Here is a 16430-nt window from a genome sequence, read left to right on the forward strand (position 1 = left end):
GGGTTTTGTGCATGATTTTGCATCACAGTCATGGGCAGAATGGAATCTTCGGATGAGGTTTATAAAGAAGACCCTCTTGCTGAGTTATGAGATTCAGAAAGAACTCCCTTGCTTTCTAAACTTCTTCTCAGAGAGGAGTCTAGGTGCGACTGGATCCAATCCTAGCCCTGACTGGGTCAACAGTTTTTGTGTAAAGGTTATACAGGTGTACTCACTCGTACCAACAACTGTGGGCAAATCTCTTTTGCTCAGCCTCAAGGAGAAACCTTGAGGGACATCTCCACTCAAGGGAAGAATCTCCAGACTCTCTCCTGGAAGTGGTGTTAGAAGTCCATGCTGATAAAAAGTGGGACTGAGCTTTTACAGTATAAAGTGATCAACTGTCACTCGTGTGTTTCTAGGCTAGCTGTGCCAGCTCAACAGCTTTAGACAAGTTATCTATCACTTGTTGATTCCTTTGTCAGGAGCTTTACCTGTCACATCCTCACTGGTACCAGTTTTTGTCAGGAAATTATGTCTGAGTGTTTAACTTTGGGATTGATTAGCCAGCTTCAGCAGTTTTTAACACCAAAGGCAGCACGACCACCCTTCTCCATCCATCGTGGGTAACTTTTACAAATAGGGCTTAGTTTGAGATGTTTTACCCCCACTGAGGCAGTGTTCTGCTACAATTCTGTACAATGCATTCTTGAATGGATACTATATTTACAATGTGCAGGGATGGTATATGTCCTTTATCTGGATATATTATAACAAGAATTGCAAACATGGCATCTCACTTCCATATGAAAAAAGCTCCTACCATTTGTTTCTCTTTCAACTTTTTTCACATGCTGGATGAGGAGCCCTAGTTATGTGCCACATCTTGGATGAAGCCACAGGTTAAAAGTGGAGGAGGAAGTTTTTTTAGTGGCATGGCCATTGAGCAAAGGAGTGGGCAGCCTTTATCCAAGAGAACAAACACATATCTGTGCTAGGGATTCAGGCTTGCTAGATGCCCCAGTATGAAAATATTTATAGTGCGACCGAGAGGAGTACAGTACAGGGGAGAGATGAGGACACTAAAAAGACAGGTGTGAGAAGCTTTCAATAAATACCTCATAGCATCTCAGCACTATTCAAGTGTTACTTAGATATTACGCTTCACATGGCAGTTAGATGGGTTCCTGATGTGACAAAGTACATGGATGGTTTATTATAAGAAACTCTTGTGATGTGGCCAAAATTAACTGGCATTGTGTTTCTCTGCTGTAACTGCATCTATTACAAGCCCTGCAAATCCTTTTTGACCGCTAGGTGGGACTAGGGAATGATAAGTCATGCAGAGGTAGGTTCATTTATTGTGAAAAATAGTGGTTTGCTATTTTTCTTTCTGTTTTCCCAGGCGGAAAACTCAGCTCATAACAAATAACATGTCTGCCTCCATGGGCAGATTGTGATCCAGACCAATTAAGCCCCCACAGTCAAGAGCCCTTGACTATTTACTGAAGGACTTAAAAGCAGGATTTCAGGACATAAAAGATTTTATGAATCAGGCTATTAATTCTTGCAATTCGGGTTTCCTTCTTGGGGGTTTATAGGTCTTCTTCCCTTACCCCCCTCATATGCAGTGATTGGTTGATCCAGATGACAAACGGATGTACTGGTGCTTTAACTAGATAAATATTTTCAGTAAAGCAAAATGATAACAGGGAAGAGAGAGAGAGAATCTATGTATTGGCAGTGCCACCATTTGTCCCACCAAATGCTCTTGTGTCTCATGCACACACTATCAGTTGCAGTATTATTTTTTTTTCCATATGGAAGTAGAAAATTATACTATAACAAGTCACACATCTTCTCTCCAGTAATGGAGCAAACCTTTTAACTGTGTGTATCAGAGAGAAAAGGTAGCTTCATAATAGACAGAGCATTGTTTGTATCATTCTTTGCTTGATTATTTCCTGCCATATATTTAACTTCTCCAAATGGAGAAAAATAATAGTTCCTTAACCAAGAGAGAGAGATGAGTTCCAAAAATATGGGCCTTTATAGCAGTTTTTATATGTGAAAATCTCTACTAGTTCCAATATGAACAAGGGAACAGAAAATGTCTTTTCTGCAATAACTCATAGCTTAGTATGAGATCTTAGTGAGATAATCAAAGTTTTTAAAATGTCTAACATGAAGCATTATGTTTGTATTTCATGCAGCATTTATCATACTTCATTCTAATGGGATTTCTCCCCCTGCTTGGAGCCTCAGGGCTTTTGTGAAGATTTGGCATTGCAAACTAGTTCTGTTTATCAGTCAGGCATTTCTTCACATATAAACAGTATTTAAAGAATGAAAACCTATTGATTTTAGTATTTGTACTTTACACAATTAACAACTGCATATTACATATTTTCACAGTAATATCTCAATGTGGATAAATATTGTAATGGGCTTCATGGTTTTGCTTCAATGCTTTTGTAATGCATTTATATTTGTGCTGTTAGAAAAGACCAGAATATATTTTTCCTAATTAAAAAAATGTAGATACAAATGAAAACTTACTTTAATTGTATTTTATCCATGGATTATTTCTCTTCAGCAAAACCCCACAAATTTTGGAATTTTTACTGGATGCATTTTGGTGGTAGATGGGAAATTCTTTGAGTTTTTGTTGAAATTTTGGGGGCCAGGGAGTGATAGAAAGCTAATATTTTCCAGTAAAAGTGTAATTTAATTGAAAATGCCAGAACTTGAATGGAAGTTGTTCACATGCATTTCCTGGCAACTCACTCAGAAAACTCACAGTCCAGTAGTCACAGTAAGTGTTTGGCTTCTGCTACATAAGGAAAACATATGCAGAATATCATGCAGTGGTTACCAGATGGAAATGAGAATTTTAACTGAGACAATTGTATTTCTTATAACCTTCAAGATTTTGTTACCAAAACACTCAGTGTACTAGCAGTGTCTCTGTATACAAAATAGATGTATTATGCTGTTTGTATTGATGACTGGCAATTATCCTGCAAAACTGCTTCTCCTTTTGATGTGTGAGCAGGGCCTGAAGACTGTTAGGTAAGCTAATCCTTTGACTTCATTCTGACACTTGAAAAAGAAGTTTTAGTCTGAAGACATTGAAAAACCTGCAAAGTACTTGTATTTCTTCAAATGTGCCTATACTTCCAGCACTGAATCTACAGTATTTTTCCATTTATGAGAAGTCAAGTGTGCAATATTATTTGTATTCATTTTTTTCTCTTGCAGGTTTACAATGCTGGACCAAGCACTCTTCCTGGAGCTTTTCTTGATATTTCAATTCCAAATCGCCTCTCTGCCACTGGAGCAGAAATATTTCATATTCAGCAGATGATGGTGAGTATGTTATGATGTGCTTCAAGCCCAGAGAGGCACTTAGAGCTACTGATGACTAAAACAAAAGAAGTTCACCAAAACTCAGTGAACCAGTTGCTTTTTAAGACAGTCAAAGATTCTTTGCCTCTGTGGCCAGATCAAAAGTATCTGAACCCCTCCAGCTGTTGGCTGTTCTCCCTCACCTAGGGTAAAGACAACAAATTGTGTGTTCCTGGTTTCCTACAATGCTGTGAAACTAGGTCAGGCTGATGCTGAAGGAAATATAGAGAACACTTCCATGAGTCACACCTTAAATTAAATTAGATTAAATGGTGTATGTAATATCAGTAGGCTGCTTTATTGAGCTCACTCAGATTCCCTGGTTTGTTGTTTTGGGTTTTTTTTCTGTGGTTATCAGGTCTGAATACATTATCTGTATCAGTTTTGCTCTAGTCCATATTATAATTTGCTCTTTTTGAGTGTTCTTTTAACAAATGGAAATAATAGAGAAAGTTATTCTTTCAACACAATGCTTTTCTAAAGATGACTTTGTGTCAGTTTCAAAGAAATTAAACATAAACTGTGGTAGACAGATTCTTAGATTAAATTTCTAAGATTTATTTCTTTATTTATTTCAAAGGCTTTGTTAAACCACTAAAATGTCATCATTTACACAGTGGTGGCCAAAAGATGGAAATCTTACTATGGAGGTAAATTTATTGCTGAAATTCAGAGTAATCTGCCTCTGTGAAATGAAACCAGCTCTCTGGGATAATTGAAAGGAAGTATACTTTCATGTTCTTGGTTACTTTTCTAGCCTTTTAGCTGAAAAGTATTACCCATTATGTAGGTAACAGTGTCAGAGAATATGTGTAAATATAGACCTGAAAGATCTTTCTAAGCAGGTTTCCAAGATTTTTGCTGTTGGAAGGTATGAGATAAATACAGATATGGCTTACAGGTGGGCACTAAAGACAGAATGACTGAGAAACATGTGGGGATATTGTATGAAGCAATAGTAGTGTATAGACAGAGTAATTCACCAACCAGACTTAATTAGTTCTCCAGCCTATGTATAATTTTCTGTGGCATTTTCTTTTAATGTTTATTTAGTCCAGCTTTATATGCAGAAAATCACCTTTCCTTTGGCACATTGCCTGCCAAAGTATCACGACCCATTTGCTTGTTCATTCCCTGGTCTCTGTGTGCTGCAGGACAGACAGGGCGTGTTCACAGCAGCCCCAGAGAGGTGGGAATCTCCTCAATGGATTTTGTCTCCCCAGGTGTCGATATCTCCTCTAAAGTCAGTCATCCTGTAAAGGTCTTGAGCACTGAGGTAACAAATGCTAGCAGGGGTTATATTGGTTTTCCCCAACAACAGGTTGCATTTCTCTGCACATGATTTGACTGAATTGTACTTAGAAATTTGTTTTTGTGGAAATGTTGAACTGCTGTTGTGAAACCTCTTTGCAGGTAGTAGGCCACTATGTTTTTATGAGAGATGTCTGCCTGATACACTGGCATTCCAGTAATTTTCAATACTGATTTTGGGTATAGGGTCAGTAGAATTCTCCTATATGACTTTCTAAATACCTCTAGCATGTTAATAAACATGAGCCAAGAAAATCCTGTCTGAGGCACTGGTTATCATTGCTTGACAGATACACAATTGAAACACCGAAAGGTTTGCTTGACTTCACACAGGAAATTTGTGTCAGAGCCAGGCACTGAACCAATGTATTCCAAATCTTACTAGAATCGATGTATCCCAAGTCTTATTATTGTAACAGAGAAGGTATCCTGCTCTCTTTCCTACTGCTCTCTCCCAGCGACTTTATATTGACTGAAAAGGGAACTAAAAATAAATAATAAATAAAATAGTTAAGTTTTTCAACTTTTCATAGAATAGATATAATTAAACAAAGAAACCTAAAAGGATATCTAGAAAATTGTTTACAACAGCTGTTTTTCCAAGGCAATTTTTGTAAGCATAGTCATAAAATATTTTGCTTATTTTGCTTATTCCCAGAATCTACACTTCAATAAAGATAGTAAGGTAATAGAAGGTAATAGTAACGTGTTTCTGTCATTATTTTCTTTATGCCTATAATCCAATCATTCTAGCTGTCAGTGTTGACAATACTTTGAGAATAGCTGTCATTAACACAGAGGATTAGGAATTGTTATTTATCTATAAAATACACTGTTGATACAGCACTTGGGATTTGATGACATAATGCTTTTCATCTTAAAGCTAGTAATTCTATTGCCACTTCTCTGATACACAGTGAGGCAGTGAAATTTATGAGTCAAAATGCATAGTTAAAGCACTGGAGTTTGTCTCAAATACACATAAACCACACAAGATAGTTTCAGGAGCAAACTCCCTCATATTGTGTTGATTGAGCTAGTCTTTCAGGCACAGAAATTAATAGCAGGAAGACAGTCACATATGGCTCACTGGAACAGTCTGTGTCTCTGGGAGGTGTTAATAGGAAGTATTATCTGCTGCTCTCAGAGGAAATGACAGCCCTCATGCTTTCTCTGTTCCTGACATTCTGAGCTTTTGGCTTTATTGCAGAAGCTGTTTTAACATTTTGTTTGAGACTAATTCAGATCATAGAGATGTTTTGACATTTGGAGTTCTGCCTCAGAGATGTTCAGATGCAATTCAAGGACTATTGGGAGCAGCACTGCAGTTTCTGCAGCACTTCCCCCAACAAAGCCCCCAATATATAAAGGGAATGAATCAACAATAAAAGCCAGAAGGAAATAAGAAAATGGATAATTGTAAGAAAACTAGGAAAAAAACCCCCAAAATAATTGGACTTTCTCCCTATTAAAAATTTTTAATGATCAGAAGATACTAGAAAATTTCAAATAATTTTAGCTAGGAAATTTCACCTCTGACATTGGTTTTACATAGTAAATATTCAGATTCTGCAGTGGTAAATGATATTTTGGAAACACTTAAGTCAAATTAGTAGCAGTTTGTTTTTATGTATTTTTGTATTTGCTTTCTTGCAAAGGTTAAAAGCATAATATATGAAATACCTCAGCTTGTTAGTAAAAGTGTTGTGATAGAATAACATGGATGATGACATAGAAGATCTTCACACAAGCAGAGAAGTTAGTCTTAATACAAAGATATATTCTCCACTCCTCAAGCCATTGACTATCTATTCTTCCAAGAAGAAAACCACTGCTCATTATATTTGTGTATGTTTTTGGTTTTGAACTGAAAGAGCAGTAATTTCCTTTGTGTATCCAGCGAGGGATACACAAGGGCAAGGGAAGCATTACCAGACTTGCCAGCCAAGGAGCTGCTTTCTAGGATCACCAAGAAGATTTTCACAATGAGAATTCCTACTAAATTAACCAGGGTATATCCTGAGGCTGTTCATAAATTAACAATGTTTCCAGGATTATTCTGGTGCTGGCTTTACGGAACTGGATCAGATTGTTGACTTCTGGTTTATTTTATTTTCATTGAAGGTAGATACAATAGTGAGGAATTAACAGTTAGAAACCAAATTTGTCTATTTGAACTGGATGATCCTCTTCCCTCCTCTGAAGGGACCAAGCAGAGGCTGTTTGGGTGAATCAATACCAAGAATATAAAAGAACATGTTATCACCATGACTGAGATAAGAATCTTGTTGGAAAGTAAGCTGCAAGACAGTCTCTTCAGAAAGAGTTTGAAATCTGGGCAATGGTATAAAAAGGAATTTGGAAGAAAGAGGGAAAGAAATACTGTTTTCAGTTTTTTTATTTTTTTGATTACAAACTCCCTCCTTCCATGTAACTCTTGATGTCTAAGTCTAGTAATTGCTGTTTTAGTAATTGCTATTAATAGAATATATTTAAATTACTATGTTCTCTTACTCTAGCAATTAATGGAGAGAGAGGCATAGAAGCAGCTCTGAAGAAGCACTTGCCAGTCTCCACTGGTAATACAGAAACCACCTAATTTCCCTGATTTTCCCCAGGCTTCTAAACTTAGATCTTGAGAATTATTTACAGAGAGTGAAAAATGGGTTAAACTTCAGTCTTGTGACTCCTGTCCCCATCAACCTCAAATGGGCCAGTTAGCCCAGGCCACTAGTTTCTGGTCCAACCTTTCCCATCACTTCTGTTTAGGAAGCAAAATAAAAAGTCCTCTTGCAAGGACAAAGAGAAGTCCTCCAGTTGTCCTATTATGTTTGGCATATTTACTTCACACTTCTTCCGACAGAGGTGAGACCTGGATTGTGCCTTTATGATAGCTGGATATCAGTAAGATTTTTAAAAGTGAAGAAAAACTGAATGAATTAATGGAATTAAAGAGAATTCCTTTTACAGGTTGCCTTTTAAGTTGATGGCTGCCTGAGCATGGAACTCTAGAAACGCTTGTCATGTTCATTAGAGAAAGCTGTGTAAAATAAACATTGATCTCTTCCTGTGATTGTTGAAAGAGAAAAAGTTAAAGGGAGTCAGTCCCAGAGCTACAAGTGCTGCTGATGACAGGTTACATTTTTTAAGGCCAGTTTGTATAGCAGTCGTGTAATTTTTCTTCCTGCATTTGCACAGTAATGTCTGTAAGGAGCAGAAAGAAGTTAGGGAGAAGAGTTAAAGCTTGCTGTCTCATTCCATGAAAGGTCCCAAACTAATTGAGGTTTTTCTTCACTTATAGAATGTAAAAGAAATATAGTCAATAAGCAGAAATTACGCTTAAGATTTTAAAATTATCTGTAGGTTTTATCTTCCAGCATAGAAATAAGCTGCTTTGTCTGCTGCAGTGCTGGTGTTTAAAATCTAAAACTGAGCTAAGAAGGACGGTCAAAGGTCTCAAAATCTGATTGGGCATGAGTATTCCTTGAGGCATATGTTGAGATTGTCAAGCTCACAGCTACATGCTCCACATAGAGAGGCAAGTCTGAATATTGATATAATTATGTAGAGAACCTCTTTTTTTTTTTTGGTAGATGGTTTGTTTATTTATTTATGTCATTTGACATTTCAAGTCTTGTCCCTGAAAACATATATGTGCAGTCCCAGCATGTGAAGACAGAAATATTTGCTGATAGTGTTTGGTACAGCAACTTTCTTTTTCAGCAGCAATTCATGCTGCTGCTGGTTGCCACATTTCACAGAAGGATTGTACAAGAACATTTTGCACTTACAGCAACATTTATTTTAGCCCTTTGTGTTAGTCATCCTGCATGTAGTCTCTTCATTTCAATGGCTTACACACATTGGCATACACATATTTTGGCACCATATTTAAAGGCATAGCGAGATTACTGGAGGAAATTATTCATTCTAGGGAACGTATTGTACAGAAATTTGAACAGAAAATTGTACAGACACTTTCTGACCTTCCTGCCTCTTTCACTTTAATTGCTTTTTAAATGACTTTTCCAAAACATTTTTGCTTAGGCAGTTGGAGGTGTTCCCCACCCCCAGTGTAGAGCACTTTAGTGATATCAACTGGATCTGGCTTTGCCCAGGAGCCCTGTCCCTTGCAAGAGAAATTAGTGCATCCAGTCCAGGATGGCCGTGAGGAGAGGCAGAAGCATACATTGTGGTCCAGTCTGGCACAGTTGCCTTTAGACAGGAGCAGGGAGCAGGACTGCAAAGCAGCTCAGAAAGAGTTCCTGATGTCAGCATGATGAACTGAAACTCTTTATGCAAAGAGGAACTTTGATGTCTTTTAAGTTTCCATTGTTATACTGGCTGCCCAGCCATTAAATTAAGATTTTTCCTAAGTTAAGACCTTAAAATAAATCTAAAAAACCCCAGTATTTTTGCCATCTGCGTTATAATACAAAAGCTATACCTTGGTCAGAGCTCACAAATTTCCAGTGTTTCAAAATAATCTTTTCAGGCATTGCTAAGTGCATCCTTGTAGATGGAGCAAAACTTCTTAACATGGAAGAAAGTTTTCTGTGACTTCCTAGCTGAGGTCTTAAGGTGAAACCAGATTTGAACAATTTTTTTGACATTTTCCAGTTGTTTTGACCGAATCTTCTAGAAATGAAAGTGACATAGTATTTGTATAAGCAGTGGATTTTTTTGAAAATTCTAAAGATGTTCTCAGAAAAGGCATTTTGAATGTAAAAAAGTAATTGTCTTTCAAGAAAGTCGAATACTATAAAATCAAGACCATTGAAATACAGGAAAAAACCCACTGTGATCCATCTATTAAATCAGGCCACAGCAATTCTTGTCCAGTTGTGGGCTGCTCATGATTAGCTTCTACACGAAAGTAAAATTTGTCAAATTACTTAGTTATTGAAATTTTACAACACTGTCCCCCAGAAAATCGTGGTCTTTCAAATGAGCAACTGTTTGATTAATGATTAATCAATTTTGGGTCAGCTGAGTGTTGCTACTTTGTGAATGGCCCATAGCTCTTACTTTTTCTGGCTGAATATGTGAATTCCAATTTTGAAAAAGATGGCTGATTTGCTTTTTGATAAAAGGAAATTTCAGATAAAGAAAGACATGAAATATAATGGATATATAAACAATCTGTTATCAGAATGATGAAGGAAACAGGAAGTTTGGCAGATCACCAGGAGTAATCATGTAGTAATCAAGAGTTTTACTGAGGTGTGGAAAAAATACATTTAGTTGGTTTTTTTGTAAGCTTCCTTTTGGCTTCAATCCCAGTTGAAGGATACTGAATGTAAAGAAAATCTACACATGTTTTTTCATTTCTTTTCTTCCTTTTGAAGGAATGAATGTAAGAATTCGCCATTGGCAAAGCTTTTCCGTTAGCAAAGCTTTTCCTGTCAAAAACAATGAAGAAAGAAATTCAGAAAATAATTGCTTGGTAAATTCTTTTAACACACAGTCCTGCTTTAAATTCTGACTCTCAGACTAGCCTTTCTCTTCTATAACTAATGTGGTGTAAATGAAGGAAGCAAAAACCAAGGAAGCATTTAAAACAATGGTATCTGTGCATATCTGGTGACAGAAGGGTTTTCCTCCCAGTCCATGTATCAAGTGAAAATAGGCATAATTTATTGGATTTCTCTCCTGGCTTTGAAAGCATATCATTCCAGTCTTCTGCAAGGTACCAGATGGTATCAAAAGTATCAATAAACCATTTCTTGGAGGAAACTCTGAAGATGTCTTGGAAACAAAGGACATCTCCTTAACTTAATATATCTCCTCCATGCCCCAAGAAGTTTTTTTGAATGTAAATAATCCTTTAAATCTTCAATTGTCTACATGGATAAGGAAAATCATCCTCTTGAAAGTCCTACCTTCTCTCCACTGCCTCTGAAAAGAGTTCGGGTCTTAGGCACCTTTCTGATACATTCAAACATCTGCTTTAGTGAAACATCCCACAGGAGTTGTTTGAGCCCTACAGGGAATGTACTTACCTGCACAGCCTTCAGAGCTCCTCATCCTGCCATCAACACAGCCCATAGAGGAAGTCCAACAATTAATTAAAGAACAAACATGGGCTTATTTGTGTTTAATACATCATAGGTAAGGCTGCAGAAGAGGATATGCTATAGACAGATAGAACCTAGCTGAAGGCACATCAAATGCCAAGTGATCTCAGGGGATTTTTAAATAGAGACACACCCTGAGAATTATTTGTTGTCTCACATGTTGGTTAAACATTTCACAGTTCATCATAGGGATAGGAAAAGTACTTCTCAGTGATCCTTTCTCAGGTTTCATCTGCCAGAGGCCAGTATACAAGGAGCACAGGAATGTTAGTGGTAAGCTGATTTTTGTGTAAGGTGGTGGTCATTCATTCCTAGGACTGAATCTTCTGTGGACCTGACAGTTAAGTCATCCAAGTGGTCAGTGTTCCTTCTTACTGTGTACATGTGGCATGTACAGTTCTGTCTAAGAAAGAATCTGCTGTCTTGTAAGTCAGGAACTTTATATGAGAAGATCTTTGCTTTTGTCACAAAACTGGGTAGGAATCGCTAGTTCTTGAGAGCAGTACTTCTGGGAATTTCTGCTAAGTATGTGCAAATTGGCTGCAGGGCCAAGACCAGGCCAATGTTGCAAGAATCATGCTTACCAAACTTGATTATTTAATTGAGCTGTATATTAAGTGCATCGGAAAAACATTTAAAGGCGCATGACTTATGCCAAACATGCATCTGGTGCATTCTCCTGTTATCTATAGGAGCAGAAGCCAGAACTATGGTGTACTCCTCTAAGCTGATTTAATGCTTTAGCATCTCCACTTTGTTTCCATTTGCCTCTTCTCATGGTCTTGTAAGGCTACTTATTAGATCTGTGGACTATTGGTTTTCCTTGCCATCATTGCTATTTTTAGTTGAAATCCTTCAGGAGTTGTGTAAAATGGGTTAATTTTTAAAATTATTTTCTGTTGTTTCAGTGGCTCTTAAATGTATTACCAGAAACAACAAGACTGCTCTGATTCAAATGTATTTCATTATCTGTGAATATTAAACATTCTTGGCATATGGCACAAGTAGTCAGATAACATATTTACATAACTTATTTGTCTACTGTTGAAAGTCTGACCTTGTCTGGAATTTCTTGTCAGTACCCTTTTTTTCTCAGTGTGACATGTTAGATTAACCCTGCTTATCAATTCTTTGTTCACCTAATAAAGGATGAATCAGTATCTTTGAATCAGAGTACTTGCATGCATTTTTTCCCTAATACTAGGATGAATGTGCTATGGTTAGCAACAAAGACAGACAAACGCATCTGTTATTTATTTTTCAAGTTTGAAAACTTGAACCACTGCTTAGTTATTCATACATAAATAAAGCAGTTAAAAAAAAGCATACAGGGGAAAATGTGTAAAAACTCCCTGCCAACAATTTCCAGACCATGGCTAAACTCCTAGTCCTTTGGAGTCAGTATAGCCCAGGGATGATGAGAAAGGCATCCATTACAGAGTTGAACAATGCTAAAAATTTTGTGAAATGACTGGCCTGTGTTCAGACCTTGAGCATGTTTCCTGCAAGTAAGATTGCTGTTCCAAATATCTTGTGTTTCATGATGTTTTCCCTGAACTTGCCCACACACTTTTTCTGAGGTCGGATATGGGTTTTGTTTTAACACATGCACTCATGTCTGGATTCCACCTTCATACTTGCTTTGTATCAGCTTAGTTCTGCTGACTTCCAAGCCCTCCTCCACACCTAGTGATGATTTAGCTCAAGAGGGGAATCCCAGACTTACTGGAAGAGTCTGGAAACTGTAAGTTTTAACACCATAATTAATTCTTTTGCCTTAGTGGAAATCTAGTGTTGCTAGTATAAGGAATGAGCTGAAGATACACATTTACTTGCCCATTTATTTTGTAAAATGTCAGTCATTAAATATGGGAATAGCCCTTGGCTTCTTATATACAACAATGCAACAGGGAGATTGTACATAATGATTTATTGGAAGCAACAGCCAGTTTTCCTTCCATTTTTCTGTCTCATTCTTCCAATAGACTCCTATCACTTGCACATTCTTAACCCCATGTCAGCTGCTAATATCCACTTCTCGTGCTTGGTCCTCAACTGTCCTGTCCAGCCCATTTTGAAATTGTATTTGATTTCCTTCTCCCTGGTTGACATCTTGTGCTGCATACAGGGCCCTGAAAAAATGGGAGGTCTTGCTTTTGATGCATGTTAATGGGTTGAGGTTAAATCTAGAAGGGGCCACTGGCTTTCAGTTCACATGTGAAGTTTATGTTACAGATAATGTGGCCTAAACCCTTAAACAGTTTACCAAACCCCAACAATTTCTGAAAGTCTCTAAAGGCTTGCTAGAAATTGCCATGTTCTGAGAGTAGCTACAGATGGGCAGAGATGATGTCGCAGGTACCCTGAAGGTGGGAAACAGAGCTGATAGCAGAACGGAAATGTGCTGAGGCAGTAGCTGTATTATCTCTCCTAGAAACACCAACCACTCCCAGGTGACCTGGCTTCATTGGCAGCCCTTGGTTATCCTCTGCGTTTCCTGGAAAATGTGTGGTTTTTTCCCCTTTGCACTGATACATCCTTCTTGGAGTTGCAAACCAGTCCCAAGTATTCTCATAAGTCCCTACAAATTCAGGGAAAGTCAGAGATGATGATCCCTGTGTATGCAATAAATTCAACATGGTGTTCTCATACAGCCCTATTAAAAATCCTGCAGGCTTTTTAGGATGTGATGTGTGTGAAGTGTATGTGATATATTTTACCTACAGCTGTTACACTCTGAAATGTCCTCTTGCCACTTTTTTTCAAGAGTGGTGTAATCTTACAGGATTAAAAACCATGGCTACTTTATTGGTTTGCCTCTGCTCAACCTATAAAGTAGCAGGAGAAAAGTAATTCAGATTCAAATATTCAAAATTCATTAAAGTCATTCTGCAGTAATTTCTTCCTTGTTGCAGATAGAGCATTTTAAAAGCATGGAGTAACATGCATGCTTTCTCCAGTGGTTATATCTTGTCTCTGAGAAATTTAGGGGTTTGTGCTGACAACAAAAAGTTGGCAGAGTAACCCAGTCCTATTTAAAGGTCTCTCAAGCGTGTTCATAAGCTTTTCAAGGGGAGAGCAACTTACACTAAATTAACAAAGCTAGAGACTAACTTTTCTCTGAATGAGTGTGTGGTCATTTATAGAACCATAACATGAGAGAATGGTGTGGGTTGGAATGGGTAGAACAGGCAATATGAGGGATTTTCTGCTACTCTGCATGATGACAGATTAGTAATATTATTAGCCTTTGCAGAGTTATGGTGACACGTAGAGGCAAGGTGCCATTTACAGTCTCTGTGGTGCAAATGTTCTGGCTTGTCTCTCTACATTTATGCATGTGACCTGTATATGCACACATGTTGAAAACAATAGATTACACAAATATATCCATACACATATATATATATATACATATACATACACACACACGTATATGTATATTCTGGAGCGAGTAATGGTTTTTCAGTCCCTTGGATTTTGGATGTCCACTTAAAACCATCTGAAAGGTGGTGATTTTCAAGTGCTACAGATGTCTAAGTGAGGCACCTGGCAATAATGTGTTGTTATTGAGAAATGTTGAAGGCTATTCTGACATCCAGTGGTGCTCGAGAATGCACATGATATCTGAGTACAGGCTGTGCTACTGCATTAATCACTCTCTCTCATATTCCACAGTGGGAATATCAGAATGATTTTTTTACCTTTCTTTACACTGGGCCTGAGCACTTTGACAAAAGTGCCTTTGAGGTAAAAACTAGAAAAAACCTGATGTGTGTATTGATGTTAAGTGTTTTGCAGCCTAAGACAAGACATTGCTAGAGAATGGAAACATCCCAACCATGGTAAAAAGAAATGATTGTCAGTAAAAACTTTTGTGGGAAGATTTTACTTTTGCTCTTGATGTTGGTTTGCCTCACGTGAAAGTGAAGAAATTCAAGATAGTGAAAGTATGTTTTGTTCTAATAATGAAAAATGACTAATAATAGATATATCAAATCTGTGTGAAAAGATATTATAAAATGTTTGGATATCCATCAGACAACCATCCCCTCGCAAATTTTTAGTTTAGAATTGGAATTCTGAAAATGTAAATTCTTTGCAAAATAATGTATTTTTTTAAAATCAGAAATATTTTCCAGGAGTTGAAGGCTAGGATCAGAGCATGGCAAACAAGCCTGTGTTATTCCGAAACTCCCTCCCTTCCCGTCTGCCAAACAAATAACCAACGGGAAACAGTGACAAAAAAAAAATAAAAATCTGGAAAACCAGTTTTTGTCCAAAAGCAGCGAGCGCTGCCCTCTCCTCGCAGCCCACCAGGGGCTCTCCCTGGCCCGGCCCGGCTGCTGCCAGCGGCTGGAATTCGTGGAGCGGCTGGAACTTGCGGAGCGGCTCTGCCCTTGTGGCGTGGAGGGCAAGCCCGACCCCTCCCCTGCAATGGCCCGCGGCAGCGGCTGCAGGGATTTTGGGATACTTCAGAGCCCGCAAAGAATGGAAGTGAGAGTTCCATGTTTCCGACCCCCGTTTTTAATGGCACGAAGCCCCTCTCCCGTTTTTTGAACTGGGGTAAAACACACAGGTTCTGCTTAAAGAAGCAATAAACAAACTTGTGCGTGTTGATGTAGAGAAAGATTTTGGGTAAGCCCTAATGCTGACCTCCCCCTACTATCTCTATATCTAGGACAACTATTGCTTTAAAATGCTGTGTAATAACATCTATTTTCCTGAGGTTTTTCTCTATCTCCAGACATGTAGAACACGGACACCTACACGTGAGCTACGTTAGGCACATTTGTATCCTATCCAGTCAAAGCACTTCCAGTGCATTATTCATCTGGCTTACTTCAGATACTTTATTTAGGGTTATTTTACTCCCACGGTGGTTATTTTTTCTTCTGACTATTAATGGGAGTCCAGACATTTTGCTCAGATTTAGGTGTGTTGTTACAGACAGGCCAATTCGACCTTCTTGTATAATTTCATGAATTCAGAATAATAATTGTGATTTATAATTGTGCATGCAGGTTGGTCAGGACAAAGGAAGCTGTTCTTTCCGTAGAAACCACAGCCCATGCGTTGTTCCTCAAGAGAATGAAAATATTTTCCACACAATATTTGCTTTTTTCACGAAGTCTGGCAGAAAAGTATTGGTAAGAATCGTTATCACTTGAACATATAGCATATTTTACAAAACATTTTGCATGGTTTGACATGAAGATCTGAAGCAGATAGTTCTTTATGGAGCACACATAACAATACTGATGATGTGCCAGGGGGACATTAGTGATTATAATTGTTGGGTTTTTAAAAGCAAATAGAAAGTTCCAGGACGTTCAGGAGAAAGGGATTTAGCTGTCATGGCAGCACACACAAGGTTACCAGAGTCTTTGCTCCCGTGTTCTGTCAAAGGCATATGGGGGCAGTGGGTCACTGCACTGTGCTTGGTGCTGGCCCACACAAAGGGCTCGTGTGCAGCTGTGGTCCCGTTCCTTGCAGTCCTGAATGCTTGCCTGGCTCAGCAGCTCTGCAGAGAACTGAATTTTACCCGGCTTGCTTTCATGCAGGCATCTGTACCCAGCTATCTTTAGGTCTTGAAAGTTGCTATTTCAATGCAGGAGTGCTGTATGAAAGCAGTTTACTATATAACTTAGTTTT

At 38.1% G+C, this 16430-nt stretch overlaps 1 protein-coding gene across 1 annotated transcript in view; it reads left to right on the forward strand.

The window, feature by feature from the left end:
• Window positions 1-16430, forward strand: part of ITGA9 (integrin subunit alpha 9) — a 215252-nt gene that overhangs the window by 162073 nt on the left and 36749 nt on the right. The window contains exons 23-24 of the mRNA XM_014877065.2: window positions 3241-3348; window positions 15800-15925. Coding sequence (XP_014732551.2) covers window positions 3241-3348; window positions 15800-15925 — 234 coding nt within the window. The remainder of the gene's footprint in view (window positions 1-3240; window positions 3349-15799; window positions 15926-16430) is intronic.

Source organism: Sturnus vulgaris, chromosome 1 (assembly GCF_052056855.1).
Source record: "Sturnus vulgaris isolate bStuVul1 chromosome 1, bStuVul1.hap1, whole genome shotgun sequence".
NCBI classification, from domain to species: Eukaryota; Metazoa; Chordata; class Aves; order Passeriformes; family Sturnidae; genus Sturnus; species Sturnus vulgaris.